The sequence below is a fragment of the Oreochromis aureus genome, linkage group 7 (assembly GCF_013358895.1).
Source record: "Oreochromis aureus strain Israel breed Guangdong linkage group 7, ZZ_aureus, whole genome shotgun sequence".
NCBI lineage: Eukaryota > Metazoa > Chordata > Actinopteri > Cichliformes > Cichlidae > Oreochromis > Oreochromis aureus.
In genome coordinates this window covers 64,368,762-64,389,678 of record NC_052948.1, presented here as the reverse complement: position 1 = coordinate 64,389,678, position 20,917 = coordinate 64,368,762, and the positions used below count along the sequence as shown (strand labels likewise).

The 20,917-nt window shown below is 43.1% G+C and overlaps 1 protein-coding gene across 1 annotated transcript in view; it reads right to left on the bottom strand.

The window, feature by feature from the left end:
* nfatc3b (nuclear factor of activated T cells 3b) overlaps positions 1–19,325 on the bottom strand; it is a 25,369-nt gene extending 6,044 nt beyond the window's left edge. Inside the window, exons 1-8 of the mRNA XM_031733267.2 lie at positions 18,789–19,325; positions 8,991–9,681; positions 8,229–8,627; positions 7,986–8,145; positions 4,170–4,369; positions 1,392–1,564; positions 1,152–1,292; positions 998–1,053 (exon numbers count right to left, since the gene is read on the bottom strand). Of these exons, the coding sequence (XP_031589127.1) occupies positions 998–1,053; positions 1,152–1,292; positions 1,392–1,564; positions 4,170–4,369; positions 7,986–8,145; positions 8,229–8,627; positions 8,991–9,681; positions 18,789–18,861 (1,893 nt within the window). The 5' untranslated portion in view covers positions 18,862–19,325. The remainder of the gene's footprint in view (positions 1–997; positions 1,054–1,151; positions 1,293–1,391; positions 1,565–4,169; positions 4,370–7,985; positions 8,146–8,228; positions 8,628–8,990; positions 9,682–18,788) is intronic.
* Positions 19,326–20,917: the final 1,592 nt, after the last annotated feature.

Below are 20,917 nucleotides of genomic sequence, written 5' to 3'. Positions count from 1 at the left end.
CTTGGTCACTGGATGTCTGTGGATGTAGGCGGGGCCAAAGAGAGTCGCTGGAGGTGTAATAAATCTGCATTTCTTCATTGTATTTGTCTTGATGCATGCTCAATCATCCAGGTAAGTAAATCTACAAAAGTTGATTCTGTTCATCTGGACGTGGCGCTTTTGTGGGAGAAACGTTTCTCCCACAAAACGCTACGTCCAGATGAACAGAATCAACTTTTGGAGATTCATTGTATTTGTTTTATTATGACTCGTCTGTGAATGGACATGGGCTGGTTCTTATATACACTTCCTCTACCTGAGCACTCGGAGCTTTACACAACATGCCTCGTTCACAGATTCATACACTCACTTCCTTCTGTGCTTCTAACAGTCACACTCCAGAGAACGCATCAGAGAGCAACTTGGGGTTAGCATCTCACCATGCAGACGGGATCAAACCAACAACTTTCCAATTAGTAAATACCTCCTTGCTCTACCTCCTCCCCAAGGACTTTTGACAAATAAAAATGGACTGATTGATTGGAGCCAACAAACATTTCAGTTGAGCTCTGCCTAAAGCTGCTCATCCGTCCCCGATCTCATATCCAGCTGAACAAACTCAGAGTGAGCCTGAGCCTTCAGAGCGGGGTCAAAGCGTACAGCTGTATATGGGAGGGTGCGCTTGATTTACAGCACAAGTCAGAACAAGAACTTTGTTGTGAGAACCCAGTCATTTTGTTTTCATCATTGCTGGAAGTCAGGATGGTAAGTGAACTGAAACATGAAGAGTTGAGTTTTTGTTTGAGGAAAAGAACGAAATAAATGTAAACTTTTGTGTTTTTTCGCCTCTCAAAGATGCCGACGCTGCCTCGATGAGTGTTTGCACTGATTTACTGCAACAGCTGCTCGAGTTGGAGCTCATTTTCAAACTCAAGGGAGAACAAAAAGTTTGGGATTCTTAAGTCTTTCATTTTCTCTCCGTCCGTGTGCTGCATCACCATCAACTCCTCGTACTTACTCCGCTGCATTTTTCAGACACGACTCTGGCATCGGTTTCCCACAGCGATCTTCCATCTGAGGGGATAAAACACACGAGTTAGACCTTCAGACAAATCTCACAGAAGTTTATGTAACCTTATTAAAGCTGCAGTAAATTAATAAAGTGATCTTACCAGGCCCTCTCTCCATGAAAACAACCCTGGACTGAGCAGAAATGTTGGGACCGGTTATGAGCAGCTCCTCTCCTCCCTCCACGGAGCCGCTGGCTGGACTGAAGCTGTCCACCTGAGGGAGCTCCTGACCCGAGCGCTGGGCTGAAAAGCAGCAGGTTTATTTTAGGACTTTATTACATATCTCTGTGCTGCAGAGGAAACAGAACTGAGGAACACAAGCTTCCTGTTTGCGAGACTCACAGCACTCCACGGGAATCGACGCCGTCTGCAGCCACAGAATCTGGCCGTCGGGCTGAGGGATGGCGACCCTGAACACCACCCGTACCCTCGTGTTCTTCCGCCCGATGTCCGTCTCTCCTTTCTTCAGCTCGATGTCAGCGTTACGCAGCTTCAGGATGCCGGCGCAGTCGATGCTACGACAAAAAACGCACCGTTTATCAGAACGCATCGTTTCATCTGCTAACTACTAGAGATGGACCGATCCGATATTACGTATCGGTATCGGTCCGATGCTGACATAAATTACTGGATCGGATATCGGAGAGAAATAAAAAAAAAAAAAATGTAATCCGATCCATTAAATATCAAAAAAGCACCTCACAAAACTTGCGACACGGCGTAACTCGGCTCATAACCGTAGCACGTCGCAGCAGTGTGCTCACGTGATAGAGCGGCTGTGTGTATTTGTAGCCTCGCTACCAAACCAGCATTTCATCTCCGAGGAAGTTATCCCAGAGAGAAGTAAAGCAAGTGTGTAAGTTCATCTCTGAATGTTTGTAAAGCGTTCCCACGTTAAGCTTAACAACCGATATATGGAGCGACTGCCTCTCTCTCTCCCTCTCTCTCCTGCTGCTACTTCAATCATGAAACTGATCAATGATCAGCTGATCGGCTTTTCTGTCGCGAGTCCGTCTCTCTTCTTTGTTTTTGGCCCACTTTGCACCAGAAAGAGGAAACCAGCGGCGGAACAACAGCAGCACGTTTAAGCTTGATAAGCTGTTGTTAGAATGTATTTAATATTACTTTCTACACCAGGATCCTTTTCTACGTAGCTGACGGCTGGTAACTGTGCAGGGGCGGATCTAGCAAAGTTTAGCCAGGGGGGCCGATAGGGCATGAACAGGGAAAAGGGGGCACAAAGACATACTTTTCTTTCTTATTCTCATTTAAAATGTCTGGCTGTTATTAAATAATTATCTGAATCTTACACCCAAAGTTTTCATGTATGATTATTATATATAGTAACTATTAAGTTTTGGGAAGGTACCATCTGTGCAGTCTGCAATTCTGTTGAAGAAAGACGCTGAATCTATGTAATTATTGTAGAAAAATAATTGATTTCTGTGCTTTTTTTTTTTTTTTTTTTTTTTTTTTTAAAACACGTGCATCAAATTAAAGTTGATTAAGCATCATGAGGTGGAGGGTGGTTCCCTTCTGCTAAGTACTCTTTAAAATACCAGAATAGGGAGGATGGAGCAGGTTTAAGTTTATTAGATTGATCAGTGTTGCTGAACTATGAAATATTTTGGGTGCAGTGTATTTTTGCATACAGGTATAACAGAATAGATTTAGTGTTTTGTTTTTTTTTGCTGTTTTTTTTTTTTTACTTGAGTATGAACTTATACAAAATGCAGCAAGATATTAAAAAAACAATTTTATTGATTAAAAAATACACTATATCAGATTCATATCGGTATCGGCAGATATCCAAATTTATGATATCGGTATCGGACATAAAAAAAGTGGCATCGTGCCATCTCTACTAACTACCTGTCCACACATGGACCAGAGCTCGCGCTGTGTGCACTGTGGTTCAGGTCCACATTCCTGCCAGCTGCAGAGAAGAATGTGCAAGGTATGAAGCTGAAGTGTGGGAGCGAGAAACCGGTGAAACAAGATCCACAGAGGAGTGACCCATCTGACTACAAACACCTCAGCTTATTAGAGTTTTGTTAAATGAGCCTGACGTGCCTGAAAACCACAGCATGGCTGAAAGTTGCTGACACGAGAACAAAAGGCCTCAAGGATCTGTACAAACCATTTTGTGAACACAAGGTCCTTATTTACAGCTTTAACCCAACACCACCATATATGGGTAGTACTACTACTAGTTACTGAATAATGGAGCTCACAGCAAAGCCATCCTGTGGTCATGACCACTCAAAGCTCACTCACGCTGCCTGCAAACGAGCAGCAGACTAACGTTATTGCCTTATGTAAAGGCTTCCTTCTTTAAATGTTTGAGATTACGGTGACATTATTTACATGCTTCCTGCCTCCTCTACAGTGTGTCTAGACTCTGTACCACAGCTCTTTATATTTTACTGCGCTTTCTAATCTGGCTTCCTGACCTTCGTTAAGCCTAAAGAGACAGCGGCTGTATATTTGTATTTTTTTTTAAAACCATCGAGTTCTTATCGATGTTACTTCCTGTCACAAACAGCTGCTCTTTGTAATTTCCCCTCCTCTAAATGACTTCTCAGGATTTTATCAGAGCTCGAAACCTTGTAGGTGCCTCGATCACGAAACAGAACAACAGATCAAACGTCCTGAATGTTTCTGTCTTTGTGTTCAAAGTAAAATTGCTCTCTCCAGTTTTGGGATCATTGTTTCGATCATTTTTGGGAAATTGTTACCATGTGTTTTGTTGCTCAGAGGAAGAAAAAAAAGTAACAAAAGGTTTTCTGGCAGCGAGGCTGGTGTGAAGATCGATATCATTGGGAGCGTGATAAAGACTGAGCTGGAGCCAGGGTGTGGGCAGCTGAGCATCAAGTATAATTAGCAGCTGTATGTAAATGGTTTGATGTGCTGTGCAAAAGCATCGAGACCCCTGCCCTTTCTTTAGACGTTGTTAGGAAAAATCAGAAAACAGAAATATACATGGAGAAGCAGCATGTTTAAAAGTCAATATTTGATTTGATTGTCTTTCTTCAGGCATTCAAAGCTCTTCTCTGTGCTGAAACAATATGAGGAGCACCTGAGTTACAGTGCGTGGCTTATAGGGTTTGTGATCGTTACCTGGCAGACATGTCGTTCTCTGGAAGCAGAGGGATCTCCAGGACTTTAGTGGAATCCATAATTTTCTCCTGGCACATGGTGGTGACCGTCTTCCCCGTCACTCGGTGGACCTGGTAGAAGGGGTGAGGACGAAGGTATCGGTCGTCCGCGGTGCCAATGAACAGCACCAGACCGACCCGCTGCTCGCTGCATCCGTGCAACTACAGGAAAGGAAAAAAGACGAGCTGATAAGCAGCTGCATCCTGACAAACACCTCGACACCGCTGTTGTTCGACTCTCTGAAACGTCACGGTCTGGACTCCAAATTACTTTAAACTGTTGGATGTGAAGCTGACGTGTGATACCTCACAGGAGATCAGTGCAGTTTTACAATGATTCATTTCGTCCTGGCCGGATCAGTACAGGTAATTTTTTCATGGGAAAAAAACAAAACAGATGTGTGGTTATTTTAGCATAAAGGCCACCTGAGGGATACACGTCAGTGGTCAGACCTTTATTTAAAGAAATGGTTTCATGGTTTTTGGACAATGATGCATTTTTACCACCAAACAAAAATACTGCAACAGCTGTTTAGGAAGTACAGTCGCTTTTATACAGAGGCCCATTTTCAGAGGCTCAGAAGTAAGTTTCATGGTCTGGTGAGGCCTACTTCCTAAATATTCCAGGACAAATTAAGCAGAGAAAAGACTCTGAGATGATTCCATGTGTTAGCCGTTCACTGGAACTCTCAGCATGAGGTCCAAAGCGATGAAGTGAGGGAGGCGGCCTCTGCTTCGGAGAGGTTCTCCTCATGTCTGTCTGAACGAGCATTTTCTGTGACTGCTACCAAGTTAAGACCTCCTTCCACTCCCCCTGCCTACGGTGTGCCACAAGGTTCAGTTTTGGGGCCTGAGCACCTTTAACATTTCTCGTCACCTCTATGCCGATGAGATCCTGTTAAGCCCCATTTGTTCTACATCAGAGACTTCTAGTTTTGACTTTCAGAGCTCTGCACAGACAACCACCAACATACATCATCCCCAGCGGTCCCTGAGGTCATGTGATCAGGGCCTGTGCATCAAGGCCAAAAGCTAAAGGAGGCAGAGCATTTGTTTTTCAGCATTTTGTTGCAGAGCACTTTGTGATATTTGTCTTGAAAGGTAGAAAAACAACAACACAAAAACATTTGGGCAAATGAAACCAGGAATAACTCGTGCAGGAATGACGGGAAGAGAAGAGTACAGAGGAGGAAAGACCTGATGATTAACACAATATCCTCCGAACACGCAGGAGGCAGCATTATGTGCATGTTCAGCTGTAAGTGGCCTTGATCATTGGTGTTTATTGGTGTCACAAGTCCTCAGGAAGGGTGTTGATATTAAAAAGCTTATCGCAAAGCAAAAGTGTGATATCTGAACTGAAAAGATCCCGGCCATAAATAAAGCTGGAGTGGACACACGAAGCATGTTTGAGACGGAGAGAAAACGACTGTGGTCAGATTAGCAGAAGGAAAAGAAGGAGAACTGAAAGAGAAATCTAACAGTTACTATTTTAATCAATTAATAAATAGCGAGTATTAGAGGTGTTATGTGTATTTTTGACCTTTGGACAGGCCAGCCTGGCTTACATTTATACCTCCAATTGTTATATAAAAAGTTCAGAGTCCAAACAAAAAGCCTGTGTCATAACCATAAATGAAAGCAAACACTAGAAACTGTTTTAAGAGGACGAGTGCTACAGACTTATAACAAAGGTCACTAAATTAGCAACTGCTTTAAATAAACTTGTAAATAACTTTTAAAAACTCTGTCTTGACAGTTAAACATAAATAAATGAAACAAAAACAGGTGGATGTGGTGGGGGAGCTGGGTGTAGCCCGCACTAGTGTGGTCATTTTGTTGTTTTGACTCTGACATGTAACTGAGAATACGACTCGTTTATTCGTCTAGACCTACTGTAATGACACACCTGTAATTCCAGGTCGAAATGCAGATCCTTTCCTAATAAAAGGTCTCGCCATGAAAAGTTCTGATGATGATTGATTGCATATTATTCGGCATTTAAACAGACTGGAACAAAGAACAGGGATCCTGGGAAATGCTGGGATCTCTTAGAGGAGGAAATGAAAACTTTCAGGTACGGCCCGACCGATCGTGACATTTACAGACTTTACCTGCAGTTAGGACATCATCTAAATCATCTGCATATTCAGCTGCTTCATCCCTTTTATAAAGACTCATATTTTTAATATTTTCTTGTTAAGTATTTGCTTTATCATAAAGATAGAGGTCACTGTACCATTTAGTTTCTACCCTTATTCATCTTAGCTATGAGCGGATGTATATACTAACGTTAAACATTCCTCTTCCAGAGAACAAGCTTTAGTTTGGTATAAAGAGAATTTGAAGAACAGGCCGAGCTCTGTCGCCCTTTGTAGATTTCACAAATTTAAACAGCAGCCCTGAGTGTGATTATCTGCTTCCTGTGTGACCTGCTGTCCTTTTTCTCGACAGTAAACGCTGCGAGTTTCAGCACGTCTTGCAGCAGGAAGCTTTTCTAGCCTCGGCGGCGGCCTGAGAATGTGACACCCAGAATAGCCCTGCTGGTGTCCGTTACATGCGAGGCCTTGATGGAGGCTTTACTTGTCTCAGCCTGCCTCTGTTGTCTGATCCACAGGCCGTTCACTCGACACATCAGCAAAGCACGCGACCTCATTTGACCTGTGATTTCATCTCCCGTGGTACACCATCATCTCGATGCTTTCAGCTTTTTATTAAATCATTATTTATGCCACAGACTTAAACTTAACTCTTTACAGAGTACTGAAAACTGAATGAGCAGGTACAGAAGCATGTTTTCATCTACCTGAACGGTTTTTATTTTCAGAAACCTAAACTTACCACAGACTAAACAAAAAAACACTAACAATGAGGTGGAGTTGTTGCTGCGAGTAACACAAAAGTACAAAGTTGCCAAAGTGAGTGAGAATTAAAGAATTTGAAGAAAAGCTATCTGGAGCCTGTACAGACTTTAATAGGGCTGTCAAACAAAAACTGCTGTGTAATGCCCTCTGCTATCTTGGTTTAATTGGTCACATGACTGCATCATATGACTACAATGTGTCTCGTTTTCGAAAAAGCTCAGTGTTCGCTGTCCACACTGCGACGCAAAAACAGCGTTTTCAAAAGTATCTGCTTTGGAGAGAATTTTCAAAACGCTGCGTTTTCCTTGACTGAAAACGTCGTCTCAGTGTGGACGGGAGGCCAAAACGGAGAGAAAAAGATGCGTTTTCAAACGAAAATGGATTAGTGTGGACGTAGCCTCAGACCGCTGTAGCTGCTAGCTGTCTGTTAGGCAGGATATGTTTGTGCTGTTGACACCTTCTGGAGCATTTTAATAGCATCATCTGACCAACAACATGGCTGCTGTGAGAACAGTCTTTCCTTTTTCAGGTGAGTGAAAATGCGTCCAGTTTTTATTTTAATGTTGACCCATCACATGCACCCTCTTCTGTCACACCAACACTGAAAGCTCTTACTTTCATTTCAGCTGATAATAGCCTTAGTTGGCTGTTCTCCTTGTAGTTTGCCTCAGTAAACTTTCGCCTCTGTGCCCCCAAAGTGTGGCTGTGCTGACGTTTCCTGATTATTTTATTGTTTGTTAGTTTAAAGAATCCAATATCATTTCAGTTTATTTCTATAACACCCTTGAATCTCACAAATTAAGTCAGTACCAAGGTAACTCACCTTAAAGTAAACCAAGCTTGAGAACAAGCTTAGCATAAACCTAAACTCAGTGAGAAAACAGGTTAAAAGCAAACTGTCAGTGAGAACGCACCTTAACGATAGGATGTCCAGCAGCTGCCTTGATGGATCCGCGGCTGCCCTCCGTCTCGTAATGCGCCCTGTGGTAGGACTTGGGCTGGACCTCCACCTTCAGCTCGCACTGGTCGTACTGGCTGGGCAGAGGCCAGTCCAGAGGAGGGGGGGATGAGGTCCTGAAGGCAGAGAAAACAGATGTGATCATCAGATAGTAACCGAACTACACCCAAATCTATTTGCTGAATGCTGTAATGCCCACCTGAACAGAGGGGGGTTTCCGGGTTTGGGTTTGTTCCAGGTAAAGTGGGAGGGCACCTGAAGGAAGAGCTCGGCCAGGCCCTCTTGTTCCCGCCCCTCTTCTGCGGGAGGATCCTGGAAGGACTCCAGACTGGCGTCCACTTGACCTGCCAGGAGGACCAACTGGCTCCCCGACGTCCTCCTTGTCTTGGAGGGAACGTCCAGCTCAGGAAATCCGCACATGAGGAGGGGTCCGAGGGCGCCGGCAGGGCTTCCCACCCAGGTTTCATCTGTCACGCTGCCCCGTGGGGAGGCGCCTGGCGTGGGGCTGGGTGAGTGGTGAGGGGACGGAGAGCGGGCATGAGGGTCAGCGCTGGAGTGGCGTCTCTTACCACAGGGGGAGGTTGGCCTGGATGACGGCCTGAGAAAGCAGAGCGGGATCAACGACTCATACATGCACATCTGAATGTGTTTAGGCAGTTTTTCCTTGTATTAAACACTTTTTATGTTTAATAAACCTAAACCCACCTGTAATGTAATGTAACGTCCCCTGACTCGCTAAACAAGCCCTTCCCAAACTTCATATCTTTAATCACAACTCTGATTACTCATTAGGAGTTCATTATTTATTAATATATAACACTATATTTATTTTTACATTTTTTAAAATCTTAACAAAAAAAAAAAAAAAAAAGGAGTACCGATTACTTAAGGGTACTGTTGTGATTTTGTCTTGAAATGGTTGAAATGAATTAAGCCATCTAGTCTCCATGGCGATACCTACCTGGAAGTGGGCCGGCGGTTGAGCCAACTCTCTTCTGTCACACTGGTGCGAGGAGAGTGACACGGCGACTGGCGGGGTGATTGGCGAGGTGACTGGCGAGGTGACTGATGGGGCGAGAGCGCCGGGTTGAAGGCCAAAGGATGCTGGTACTTCTGCTGCCACAGCTCCACCCCAAAGGCTCCGCCCCCGCATCCCGGGGAACCAAAAGGCGAGCCGAGGGGGGAACCCATAGCGAGGCGGGCGGCATCAGGCAGCTCCCCCTCCGCGTCATCGTAGGTATGCGAGAAAGACTCGCAGGAGGAGAGGTCGGAGATCCAGCTCCTGGAGGACAGGCTGCTGCAGGGGCTCGGGCACAGAGCCGGATCCCGGTAGCAGGGCTCCAGAGAGAGGTAGAGCTGGTCTCTGGACCAGGATGCATCGCTGTAACCCCCCTCTGCCCCGCCCACTGCCAAAACATCTTGGCTACTGTCGGGCTCCAAATGGTTGTTTGGAGCAATGGAGGTAATCTGGATGCTGGGGCAGTCAAAGGCTCTGGGGTTCACCTGGGCACCGTACTGGGGCCCCTGAAGTTGGTATCCAACATGTGGGTCTGAGGTGAAACATGAGGGGGAACTCTGCAGCTCCTGGATGAAGGGCTGCTCGACCAGAGCCTGCGCGGAGGAGGGAAACGTCCTCACATCGAGATCTGGACCTGCGAAGCGGAGGAAACAAAACAACATGTAAATCAGGCGGGAGATCATTTACATTGCAAACGTGTGGTTTTCTTATTATGGTGTAGCTGTCCTGCAGCAAACGACTGCACCTGACAGGTAATATTCATCAATCGCCAGGAGAGAACCTGCAGGAAGTCTCAAAGCGGTGAGGAAATAAAGTCCACAGGGTTTCCTGCAGAGTTTAACAGGATTTCAAAAACAAGACCATCCTCACATCCCAAGAATGTGACCTTCATAGAGCAAAGATTTAAATATCTTCTCTGAGGGCCGTACTGGGAAATGAGTGTTTGGCACATATAGATTACTCAGAGTTTTTCCTTTCTATGTAAATTTATTGACCATCCACCAGAGGAACAGTCAGTGGACTTTAATTTACTCACATTTAAAAGGCATCAGACTCTTCACCTTTATTATATTCAGACCAATCACGCTTATGTGTGCAGTCACATGCCCGAGGAGCTGCTTTGAGTCTGAAAAACACTTGTCGATATGTTTGCATTTAATGTAAAAATGACCGTCATGTCTTAGTTTATCAAACTAATGATTTCTGATTACAACAAACGTAATGGCTACAGATGTAAAAGCAACATCATTAATCTTCAGTTTTGTTCTTGCACACATTTCCACAGAGTCGGTTTCACAATTTCAACATCTTTGATCGAGTATTTTAAATGTTTGATGCAGGCTGACTTCCTGTCATTATATGATTCGACATAAAAACTTCCAAAAAAGGCAAAGAGAAACCAACGCGCGTAAAGATCACTACAACAAAACAGAATGTGATAAAACATTGTTTTATCCCAATTATCACAACTGTGATCACCACATAAGCCCGCCGTGACGCATTTCCTCCTCCTCTGTCGATTCATTTTGATCTTCTGTTGATTTGCTTGATTGAAGCTTCAACTTCATTCCAGTTCTCTCACCAACGGTGAGATGTGTCATGATTTCAGGATCAAAAAAGGTCCAAAAATGATGAATGATGTCATTTTTTAAACTCTCATTGCTTTGTTTCATTGGTTTTGTTACTTTTTTTTTTAAACAAAAATGCAATTATTTAACAGCAATTTTATATTTAATTCAAAGCAGAAATTTTCAAGTTCTTCTTTTTAATGTAGTACTTTTAGCCCAGCTGCAGTTCCCTGACAGTTTGGGAACCACTGCCCTTTGCAAATTTTCATCATTTAAGGTTCTTGATCAATTTTGGCTTTCCAAGCTGTCAATAACTGGAACAGATGGGAACACTTTGAAGCTAACAATGTAACCAACAGGGAACAAAGCAAAAAGCAAACTTGGTGCTTATTGGCTGAGCCACACCGGATAGAAGAGCAGCCTCCTTGCAGCTACGGAAAAATGTTGGTGGTTGACTGAATGTCTTTGCTGGCGGTGGCAGGGATAAAAATCGATAAGGTTTTATTGATACTAATGTCATTATTAGCATTAGTGTCACAATAAATCTGCGAGGTGTATTATTTAGATAAACCTCACAGACCTTCAGCGTCCAAACAAGTGCTTCAGCTTCAAATACACTCCTGGAAGTCGGTCCTGTGTCGCATAGAAAAGCATTTCAGATGTGAAAAAACTGTGGAGGCATTTCTCCAGTGGAGACCGATTAGAAACAGCTGCAAGGTCCAACCTTTCACTCAGAAGCTGAGTGTGCAATACTCTCACCCTCTGCAGTGATTGCACAGGTTGCCTGATGAGAGGCAACTTGTTTCTGGACATCTGTTGTTCAGTTCAGATTGACTGTAATACATCTCAGACAGATTGGAAAAGGTCTGCAAAGCATTTGGATCTTATTTATAAATGCAGGCAGATTGCTGACACATGGCAATAAATCTGAGTCAGTATGCACCAATAAGCACAACTCATCTACAAGTCCTTCTCAAAAAAATTGCATATTGTGATAAAGTTCATTATTTTCCTGTAATGTACTGATAAACATTAGACTTTCATATATTTTAGATTCATTACACACAACTGAAGTAGTTCAAGCCTTTCATTGTTTTAATATTGATGATTTTGGCATACATAACTCATGAAAACCCAAAATTCCTATCTCAAAAAATTAGCATATTTCATCCAACCAATAAAAGAAAAGTGTTTTTAATACAAAAAAAGTCAACCTTCAAGTAATTATGTTCAGTTATGCACTCAATACTTGGTCGGGAATCCTTTTGCAGAAATGACTGCTTCAATGCGGCGTTGCATGGAGGCAATCAGCCTGTGGCACTGCTGAGGTGTTATGGAGGCCCAGGATGCTTCGATAGCGGCCTTAAGCTCATCCAGAGTGTTGGGTCTTGCGTCTCTCAACTTTCTCTTCACAATATCCCACGGATTCTCTATGGGGTTCAGGTCAGGAGAGCTGGCAGGCCAATTGAGCACAGTAATACCATGGTCAGTAAACCATTTACCAGTGGGTTTGGCACTGTGAGCAGGTGCCAGGTCGTGCTGAAAAATGAAATCTTCATCTCCATAAAGCTTTTCAGCAGATGGAAGCATGAAGTGCTCCAAAATCTCCTGATAGCTAGCTGCATTGACCCTGCGCTTGATAAAACACAGTGGACCAACACCAGCAGCTGACATGGCACCCAGACCATCACTGACTGTGGGTACTTGACACTGGACTTCAGGCATTTTGGCATTTCCCTCTCCCCAGTCTTCCTCCAGACTCTGGCACCTTGATTTCCGAATGACATGCAAAAGTTGCTTTCATCCGAAAAAATACTTAGGACCACTGAGCAACAGTCCAGTGCTGCTTCTCTGTAGCCCAGGTCAGGCTCTTCTGCCGCTGTTTCTGGTTCAAAAGTGGTTTGACCTGGGGAATGCGGCAAATGTAGCCCATTTCCTGCACAAGCCTGTACACGGTGGCTCTGGATGTTTCTACTGCAGACTCAGTCCACTTCTTCAGCAGGTCCCCCAAGGTCTGGAATCGGTCCTTCTCCACAATCTTCCTCAGGGTCCGGTCACCTCTTCTCGTTGTGCAGCGTTTTCTGCCACACTTTTTCCTTCCCACAGACTCCCCACTGAGGGGCCCTGAAGAGCACTCTGGGAACAGCCTATTCGTTCAGAAATGTCTTTCTGTGTCTTACCCTCTTGCTTGAGGGTGTCAATGATGGCCTTCTGGACAGCAGTCAGGTCGGCAGTCTCACCCATGATTGCGGTTTTGAGTAATGAACCAGGCTGGGAGTTTTTAAAAGCCTCAGGAATCTTTTGCAGGTGTTTAGAGTGAATTCGTTGATCCAGATGGTTAATAGCCTGTTTAGAGAACCTTTTCATGATATGCTAATTTTTTGAGATAGGAATTTTGGGTTTTCATGAGTTATGTATGCCAAAATCATCAATATTAAAACAATGAAAGGCTTGAACTACTTCAGTTGTGTGTAATGAATCTAAAATATATGAAAGTCTAATGTTTATCAGTACATTGCAGAAAATAATGAACTTTATCACAATATGCTAATTTTTTGAGAAGGACCTGTACAACGTGTCTCTTTGCAACTAGGTAGTGGACTAATCTGCTTGCCAACTGGCCTCTTATATATAAAAGCAAGGTTGCCAGGGTCATTTTGCTGTTAAATCACAATCCTGCATCAACTACGTCACCATTTGTGGAGGAATGTCTGTTGCAGCTATGTGAGCTTCTGTCTGGACTTTGAATTTAAGAAGTTAAAGAGCATTTCTCTGTATGCAGACGACAACAGCTTTGTGATTTTTGCAGATCACAGTGGATTATCACAAACAGAATGGGTGTAATTGCCAATTTGACCCCATTCAGTAGCAGACTGACTCAATCTTACTACCGTCTTAGCGCACCAAAGTCACTTTGAAGACAGCAACTGACCGCGAGTGACTGCAGACCCGCTCCCTGTCTCCAAACCAACCATTTCAAAGGTAACAAAATCACAAGGTCGCCATAACTTTGGTCATTCAGTGTCATCAATGAGTGTCTAATCACCGTTTTTCTCGAAAATTTTGAGACAGATGAAGGACTGAGAACAAGTTTTCCAAGTTCGAAGAGGTCAGAAGAGACAATAAACAAATATGCTTCTTTGGGCCAAATCTCAAAGTGATGGAGCTATAGACGCAACCAGAGGAAATGGCTGAGTCAGGCAGGAACTACAGAGGCGTAGTTGGGAAAAATAATCTGAAGGTTTCATGTTCCCCGATCAGGGTGGGAGGCCAGGCTAAACGGGAAGTGTAAAATACATTTCTTTAACAAAGCTTGGCTTTGTTACTTGGCTTGATAAAGTGCAATCTAAAATCAGCCTGGTGATGTTCTGTTGACTCTTTGAGGCTTGTTTCTGAGGGTTTTCAGTATCTGGCTTATTCCATCTCATTTTTAATCAAATTTAAAAACAAAAACTTTACACCTGACCATCTCAGATTCCCCTGAAAATATTATAGGGAAACGATACACTTCTTAATCTGATTCTCTCAGTAAATCAAATATGCCAACTCAGACTGAGTCTTTACTGAACGTGGACCGAGGGTGCTCATGCAGTAGGAACCTGCAAAGGCAGGAGAACACCTCATGTGCACCAAAGACACATGTAGTAATATAATCCAGGATATTTTTATTTTTTTGATCAAATTAAAGTTGGCAATAAACCACAAAGGTCTGTCAGAGATGGAAATGAGCATCTTGTGTGACCACAGAGGTCCTGACACACTGACGCTCTGATTTGTGGTCATTTATAACTTTTTAGATGCCCAAAAATGAGATCCGATAAGGGAACTGATACTGAATGTGGTTTAAAAAAGTTTTATGAAATCCCAAACCAACCAAACAACCTCCAGAGGAGAACCACTTCCTGTCTGCCTGCTGATTGTTTACTATTTGCTTTGTAGTGTCTGTGACGACGTGATTCGTGATGCATTATTCAGCTATTTTCAGTAACGCCGTCTCGGTCCGACTCGACTTGCACCGAGGTAATTATGGCGACAGATTATCTCCAACAGTTGAGTAAATGCATTCACACAGCTGCATACACGCCCTACTACAACACTACTATTAATACCCACACACACACACACACACACACACACACCTTGCAGTGTGTATGCAAAGAAGGCATGAAAGCTCCAACTGTGATCTGCTTCAGTAGCTCCACTCGCCGAGTAGAAATAAATGAGATCTGATGCAACAGTTACCCCGTTTGAGTGCAGACAGAGGGGGAGGAGGTGATACCTGCCAGCAGCTGGGTGTCACAGAGCGGTTAAAACAAAAAAAACAAGCAAACCAGGAAGTAAAACCTGCCAGCAGAGATGCACGGCAGCACGCTGCCTGAAGCGCATGCAGACAACACGAACACATCTGCAGTAGCCATCTGCTGACCTGTCCGTAATCTATCTGCACATCTAATCACCTCACCCCTCCCTCCGACCATCTAACAGTTTATGCATCCATTCATCCCTCAGAGCTGCTGAAGCTGCTTGTCTGCCAGTCTTTAAAGTCAGCCTGCAGGACATTCAGAACAGATGTGTTATTTAGATTTGCTGAACGAAGTGTCAAAAATTCAAGAGAAACCAGTGAAAACTTTTCAGAGTTGCATACGATTCCTTCAGTGTCTGTTTCTGTTTGACAAAAGAACCAAAGAAAGTAAAAATAGCTGCTCGCTGTTTTTCTGTCCATCTACAAACCGATTAAACAAGTGTCTCAACTTTAATTTCATGACCTACGAGCTGCCAATAACATCACATCTGCTCAAAATCACAACTGATTATTCCTCCAAGTCCAAGGATTTACTTTAGTTTACTGTGTCAGCAGTCTGATATAAAACTGTCAAAGTAAGAACCGACTGGTGGGAAATAATAAAGTGTTATTACATTTATAATAGCAGGACAACAAAATTTGTCAGGAGCAAACCACAGCTTTGTCCTCATTAGTCATTATTGGCTCCAAATACTCCTTCAAAAAACCTCTGAGGAACCACTGAGAGTGAAAAACGGTCCAAATTCTTTCAGCTAAAAACGATCCCTGTGTTCTCCCAAAGTTCCTGCTGAGGGTCCCCCGCAAACGCCATCGAACGGCAGGAAGAAGACGCCAAAAACAGACCAAACATCTGAGAATATCCGTCGAAATACTTTGGATTTAGCACAGGTGATGTCAACTAAGAACAAACCTAATATCCAAATGAGACACAGATATTACAGATGTTACTGTACGGTGGATCAAATTGACTTTGCTGCATTCATAATTCCTCAGTTTTAACAAAGATCTCCAACAGCACTGGCTGAAACCATGACCGACCCCCCACTGTGTCTCACAGACGGCTGGAGCCTCACTGTTGGACCTCTCTCCTGACCTCCTCCATCCATACTGCCTGTGATCTGGATCCATCGCTCCATCAGGCCCACTTTCAGTCCAATTCTTGTATACGTTTCATACCTCAGCCTTTCCTCCTGCTACCCTTAATTAAGAATGGATTCTTCTTTTGACACTTTTCATAGATTTAACTAAAGAAACCGGTATTTTTGAAACAGGCTCCTAGTAAAGTGTCTGAAGAGCCAATTTAGACCTTCAGAAAGCTCGATGAACTATTGATAAAGAAAAACGAGAGAGTGGGACCTGCAGCAGGTTAAACATCAAATGCAGAAAACACTCAGATCAGGAAACAGGGTCAGCGCATCAGCACTGAACAAGCAGATAATCAAAGCTACAGTATGAATTCAGAAGCTGAGCCAGCTCTCTGAAACCAAACATCACTCCTAAAAGAAACTTGACCTGCTGACAGTGTGAAACTGACAAGGAGACAAAGGCAGGTTTGGAGCTTGTTGTAATGCAAAAAATGCCAGCTAGGTGCTTTTAGCTGATGATAAAAATCAAAAGTACTGACAGCACGTCACGCAGGCTTTTCTGCACAGGTATGAGTATGAGGTGTTCCTGAAAATATCTCGTCTATGGTGCATCAAATGCAAACAAATGCATAAATGTTTGAAAAATGTGACAATTTAAAGTTGACCTCTTCTGCTCCGTTCCAGCTTCATGCTTTTATTCTTGGACTCTACTAGAGTAGCTGTGCATCATAGGACTTCAATACAATCTTCTTATGTTACTCTATGGAAACTCTCACAGGAAGTCGGTTATAATTTGTTATTTTATATCAGGGCTGTCACAGGCAATGCGTTTGTGGAGCTATAGTTACAGACTCTTAATAAATGAAGTTGAAACAAACAATAAACAAAGTGTACTTTCTTTAAGTGTTAGACATATCAGGCAGCTATAGTCTACGCTCCGTCTGTTGTATTCTTTTACATTTTATTCATTTTAATTCAATTTTATTTATATAGCGCCAAATCACAACAACAGTCGCCTTAAGGTGCTTTATATTGTAAGGCAAACCCTACAATATCTGGCATCATCTATTTCTATGACAGATGCCATACACAAGTAGAGTGTATTCCAGTCCCCTTTCTGATTGGCTGCCCCTCAGTAACCAAGCATTTAAAACAGCATGCTGTTATGAGTACATCAGTCACGAGAAACTGAAAATACAACTAATTCTCACTTTCCGGAATGTTGCAAAAAGACTTCTTAGTCAGGGGTTTTTTCCATTTAAATCACAGCTTTTGGGCGACGTCTGTGTTATCGTAGCGAAAAGCATCTTCCTGTTATTTCTAACCATTTCATAAACAAATGTATTTTATGCATGAGTAAATTGAACCCTCCCTATGTTTTTGGGTTTTTTTTTTAAATGACAATCTGTTGATTTTCCTTCCAACATGATTGGTGGGGAGTAAACTTTTAACGAGCAGGAAACCACCCGATAGATTTCGGGTTGCACACACAAGACTTAAAGCCACCAACACGCCACATATGTTGCTATTCGTGGACATTAATTCAAAACTGCAACTTCCTCTTACTTCGATGTGTTATATGTTCATCCACTGTCTATCTGATGAATCAACTGATTACTTTTTTTTTTTTTTTTTTTAATCAAGTTTGAACAAAGTAAGTATTTTTGACTTTTATGGTGAAGTCTGGACTAAAGTGAGGTTTCTGTGATTTTTCCCCTATTTTCTGAATCTTATTTTCCATAAATTGATTTATTGAAAAATAAAATGCAGATGAGATGTAAAAAAAAGAAAAAAAGAAGTTCAGTATAATTTCAGTCAACATTAAGAGCTTTTGTAGTAAAGGTCAGATGACTTAAACGTTAAAATATCTATTGATGGTTTTCAGTTGAGACATCATTAATGAATCTGCTGATTGATCGGTAAGTTTATCAATACGTCAGGCAGGAAGTGAAGAAGAAGCTGGTTTGGCCCTCTATTCACCTCCTGATCCACATTTATCAGCAGACAGCTGATGTGTCACGTCGACCAAAACAGAAAATCACAACATCCGGTCGGGATTTTCAAAGTAAAATTGCACAAAGTATTAGAGTATAGTGACGTGTTTCTGGACTGTTTTGGGATTATAAACTGATTACTGACTAAAGTAATAATTAATCACTGTCATAGCTGCTTGAAATACGAGAACAATAATCCCTGTCATTAGACAAACAGCTGCAGGTCATTAAACCTGTCATTTATACAAACAGCTACAGTTTCCACAGTTTAGTAGATTATTACAAAGCTGTTTATTATTACACCATGAAATACAGTCCATGGAGATAAAATTGTGCCAGTCATGCTCATATTTCTATTTTAGCATTTTAACATTTTAAACAATGAATATGTTTTTGAGGTGATTTAAAATGAGTAGAGTACTTTACAGGAAAAAGAATTGTAAATATCAGGCAAACATTTTTAAGGAAATGTAAAAGAACATCTCAGACAGTCCAATGTCTACTTGCTACTGGGGGTACATTTATTAAATAATGTAATGTAACGGTTTGATTATACTGACTGAACCTTAGAGTATATGATAGCGAACCCAGCGGGTAAAATCTAGAAATATTCACCACAAAATAAAAATGAACATCTGACAAGTTTTGCGACAGCTTCAAAAGTCTCGGTCCGGTTTCCTGCCGTGTTTTATTTTGAAGGCCAAAGCCGTGCACCTCCGGTGGCGCTCCCGTTAGCTCTAGCTTGACGCCGCCGACAAATTGCTAACTAACGTCGAGAAAATGACACGTACCTGCCGTCTGCCTGCCGTCTTCCTCGAAGATGAGTCTGAAGTCCAGCTCCTCCGTGCAGTTTACTGTGGACATTGAACTGAACGGAGCCGAAATGTCCCCCAGCGGAAGCCGTGCAGCCGACCTGTCTGCCTGCCTGTCTTTAAAAGTGACCTGTCTCACTCACTGACATCCGACTGAAAGCAGAACTCTGTTTCTAACTGACCCGCCAAACGAAACGACGACTGAATCCGAGCTAAAAGTTGTCCGGCGGCATGTGACGGCTCAATAAACACGCCTGCGATCTGCCTTGCTGGAGCACAATGGTCCCATTATCCGCGCTAACTTGTTGTCCTCGCGGCTCCTGCTCGCGTTCACTTTTTACGCTCCTCCAGCTTGATCCGTTTGCTGCGTTCACGGCCGCCTCGGAAACTCCAAAACTCCTGTTTATGCGTGACCGGGGCTTTTTAAAAACGGTCCCATTCAGCCAAAAGTGGAAATGGGCAGGGTTTATATACTGCCATGAGTGGAAATAAAGAGTTTGAACTAAACTGTGTTTTCTTTTCTGCTTTTTAAAAAAAATAAACTTTAGCTGTGAAATCTTGGTGTGGCATGCCATAGATGGGTGTGGCAAGTATCAAACAGGAAGTCAACCCTGAAAACAAAAAACTTTTATTGTGCCATCTATTTAACAATTTAAAAGACTACATTTTTATTTATCTATTTATTATTTTATTAACTTTGGTACTGCATGAAGAAGTCCGGAATAGCAGAGAAGCAAATGAAGTGGTGCTGTCATGTGGTGGGGGATTCCCATTTGGATGGGGTCAAGCATCCAAAGTAACAGACAGTGCAAGAGAGTTGAAGAGGATAGTGCAAGCAGGGTGGAGTGGGCGAAGAGTGTCAGGGGTGATTTGGGACAGAAAGATATCAGCAAGAGTTAATAGGGAAGGTTTACAGGAAGATGAAGCTGGAAGGCAGGAGGAAAGGAGGAAGACCTCAGAGGAGGTTCGAGGGTGTAGTGCAGGGCAACATGCAGAGGGATGGAGTGACAGAGGAGCATGCTGGGATAGGAGAAGATGGAGGCAGATGGTCCACTGCGACAACCCCTTAAGAGAGCAGCCAATAGAAGACGATGACTGGTGTCATAACAGGTTTTCAATTTATCCAAATAAAGATTACACCAGTCAAATATTCAGAAACCTTTAATTCCTTTTAAAATAGCTAATGTGTTTCATCATGTCTGAGCTATAATTTCAAACTAAGATCTATACGACATGGTTCATTTGTCTCCAGCTGCTGTAAGAATACATCTGTTTTGTAAGCAGAGCATTTATTATTACTGCCTGCTTTTATATCAACCAATACAGAAACTGTTGATCTGTAGCAGTTCCTGTGTTCATATTTCAAGTGCAGCACTGTAGTATCTCTCCATGCACACTGCTGCTAACCTTGCACTTCCTTTTTCAGCTGTGAGACGTTAGTTTCCTGTGTGGCCTCACCCAACTTCATCTTGTTTTCCACTGAGCAGCTGACAGAAAGCTGCCATGTGCTTTTAGAAAGCCTCCACAGGGTGTTCCTCTCCTTAATTATGACCATTTTTTCAGACACACAGCTTCATGTTGCACCTTCATTGAGTCCCCTCCCAGAGATCAGCAGGCTCCTGGAAACCGTATTTCCCAGCGCCCCTGAAGGCCCCATCAGACCGCCCTAATTTGACGTCAGCTGCAGGATGTCTTCACCTCACAGGTTCAGCTCAGGACTTCACGGGACTCGTTAAACACAAGGGGCGGTTTTATTTTAGCACCATGCGGCACACCTGTGTAGTGACGCTCGCGTTCTGCGTGCAGAAGCTCTAAGCTCTGACCTCACCTGAGGTCATGCGAGTTCAGGTGAAGTGAGTACAGGCCCAGGCTACTTAAAACATGTCACACAGGAAGCTAAAAGATGTAAAACTGCATGAATTCAGAAATCAGCCCAGGAAAGTCACACCTGGTCATGGGCCGGACCTCAGGTCCAGGTGTGGGTTGGGTGACCCGGTGACCCTCTTTACGAGGGACCGTCCAGCATTGTTATCCCCGGGCCTCCACATCAGACAGCGACACCACAGAGATGTGCTGATCTGTGGATGAAAGTCGACACGAATACTCAA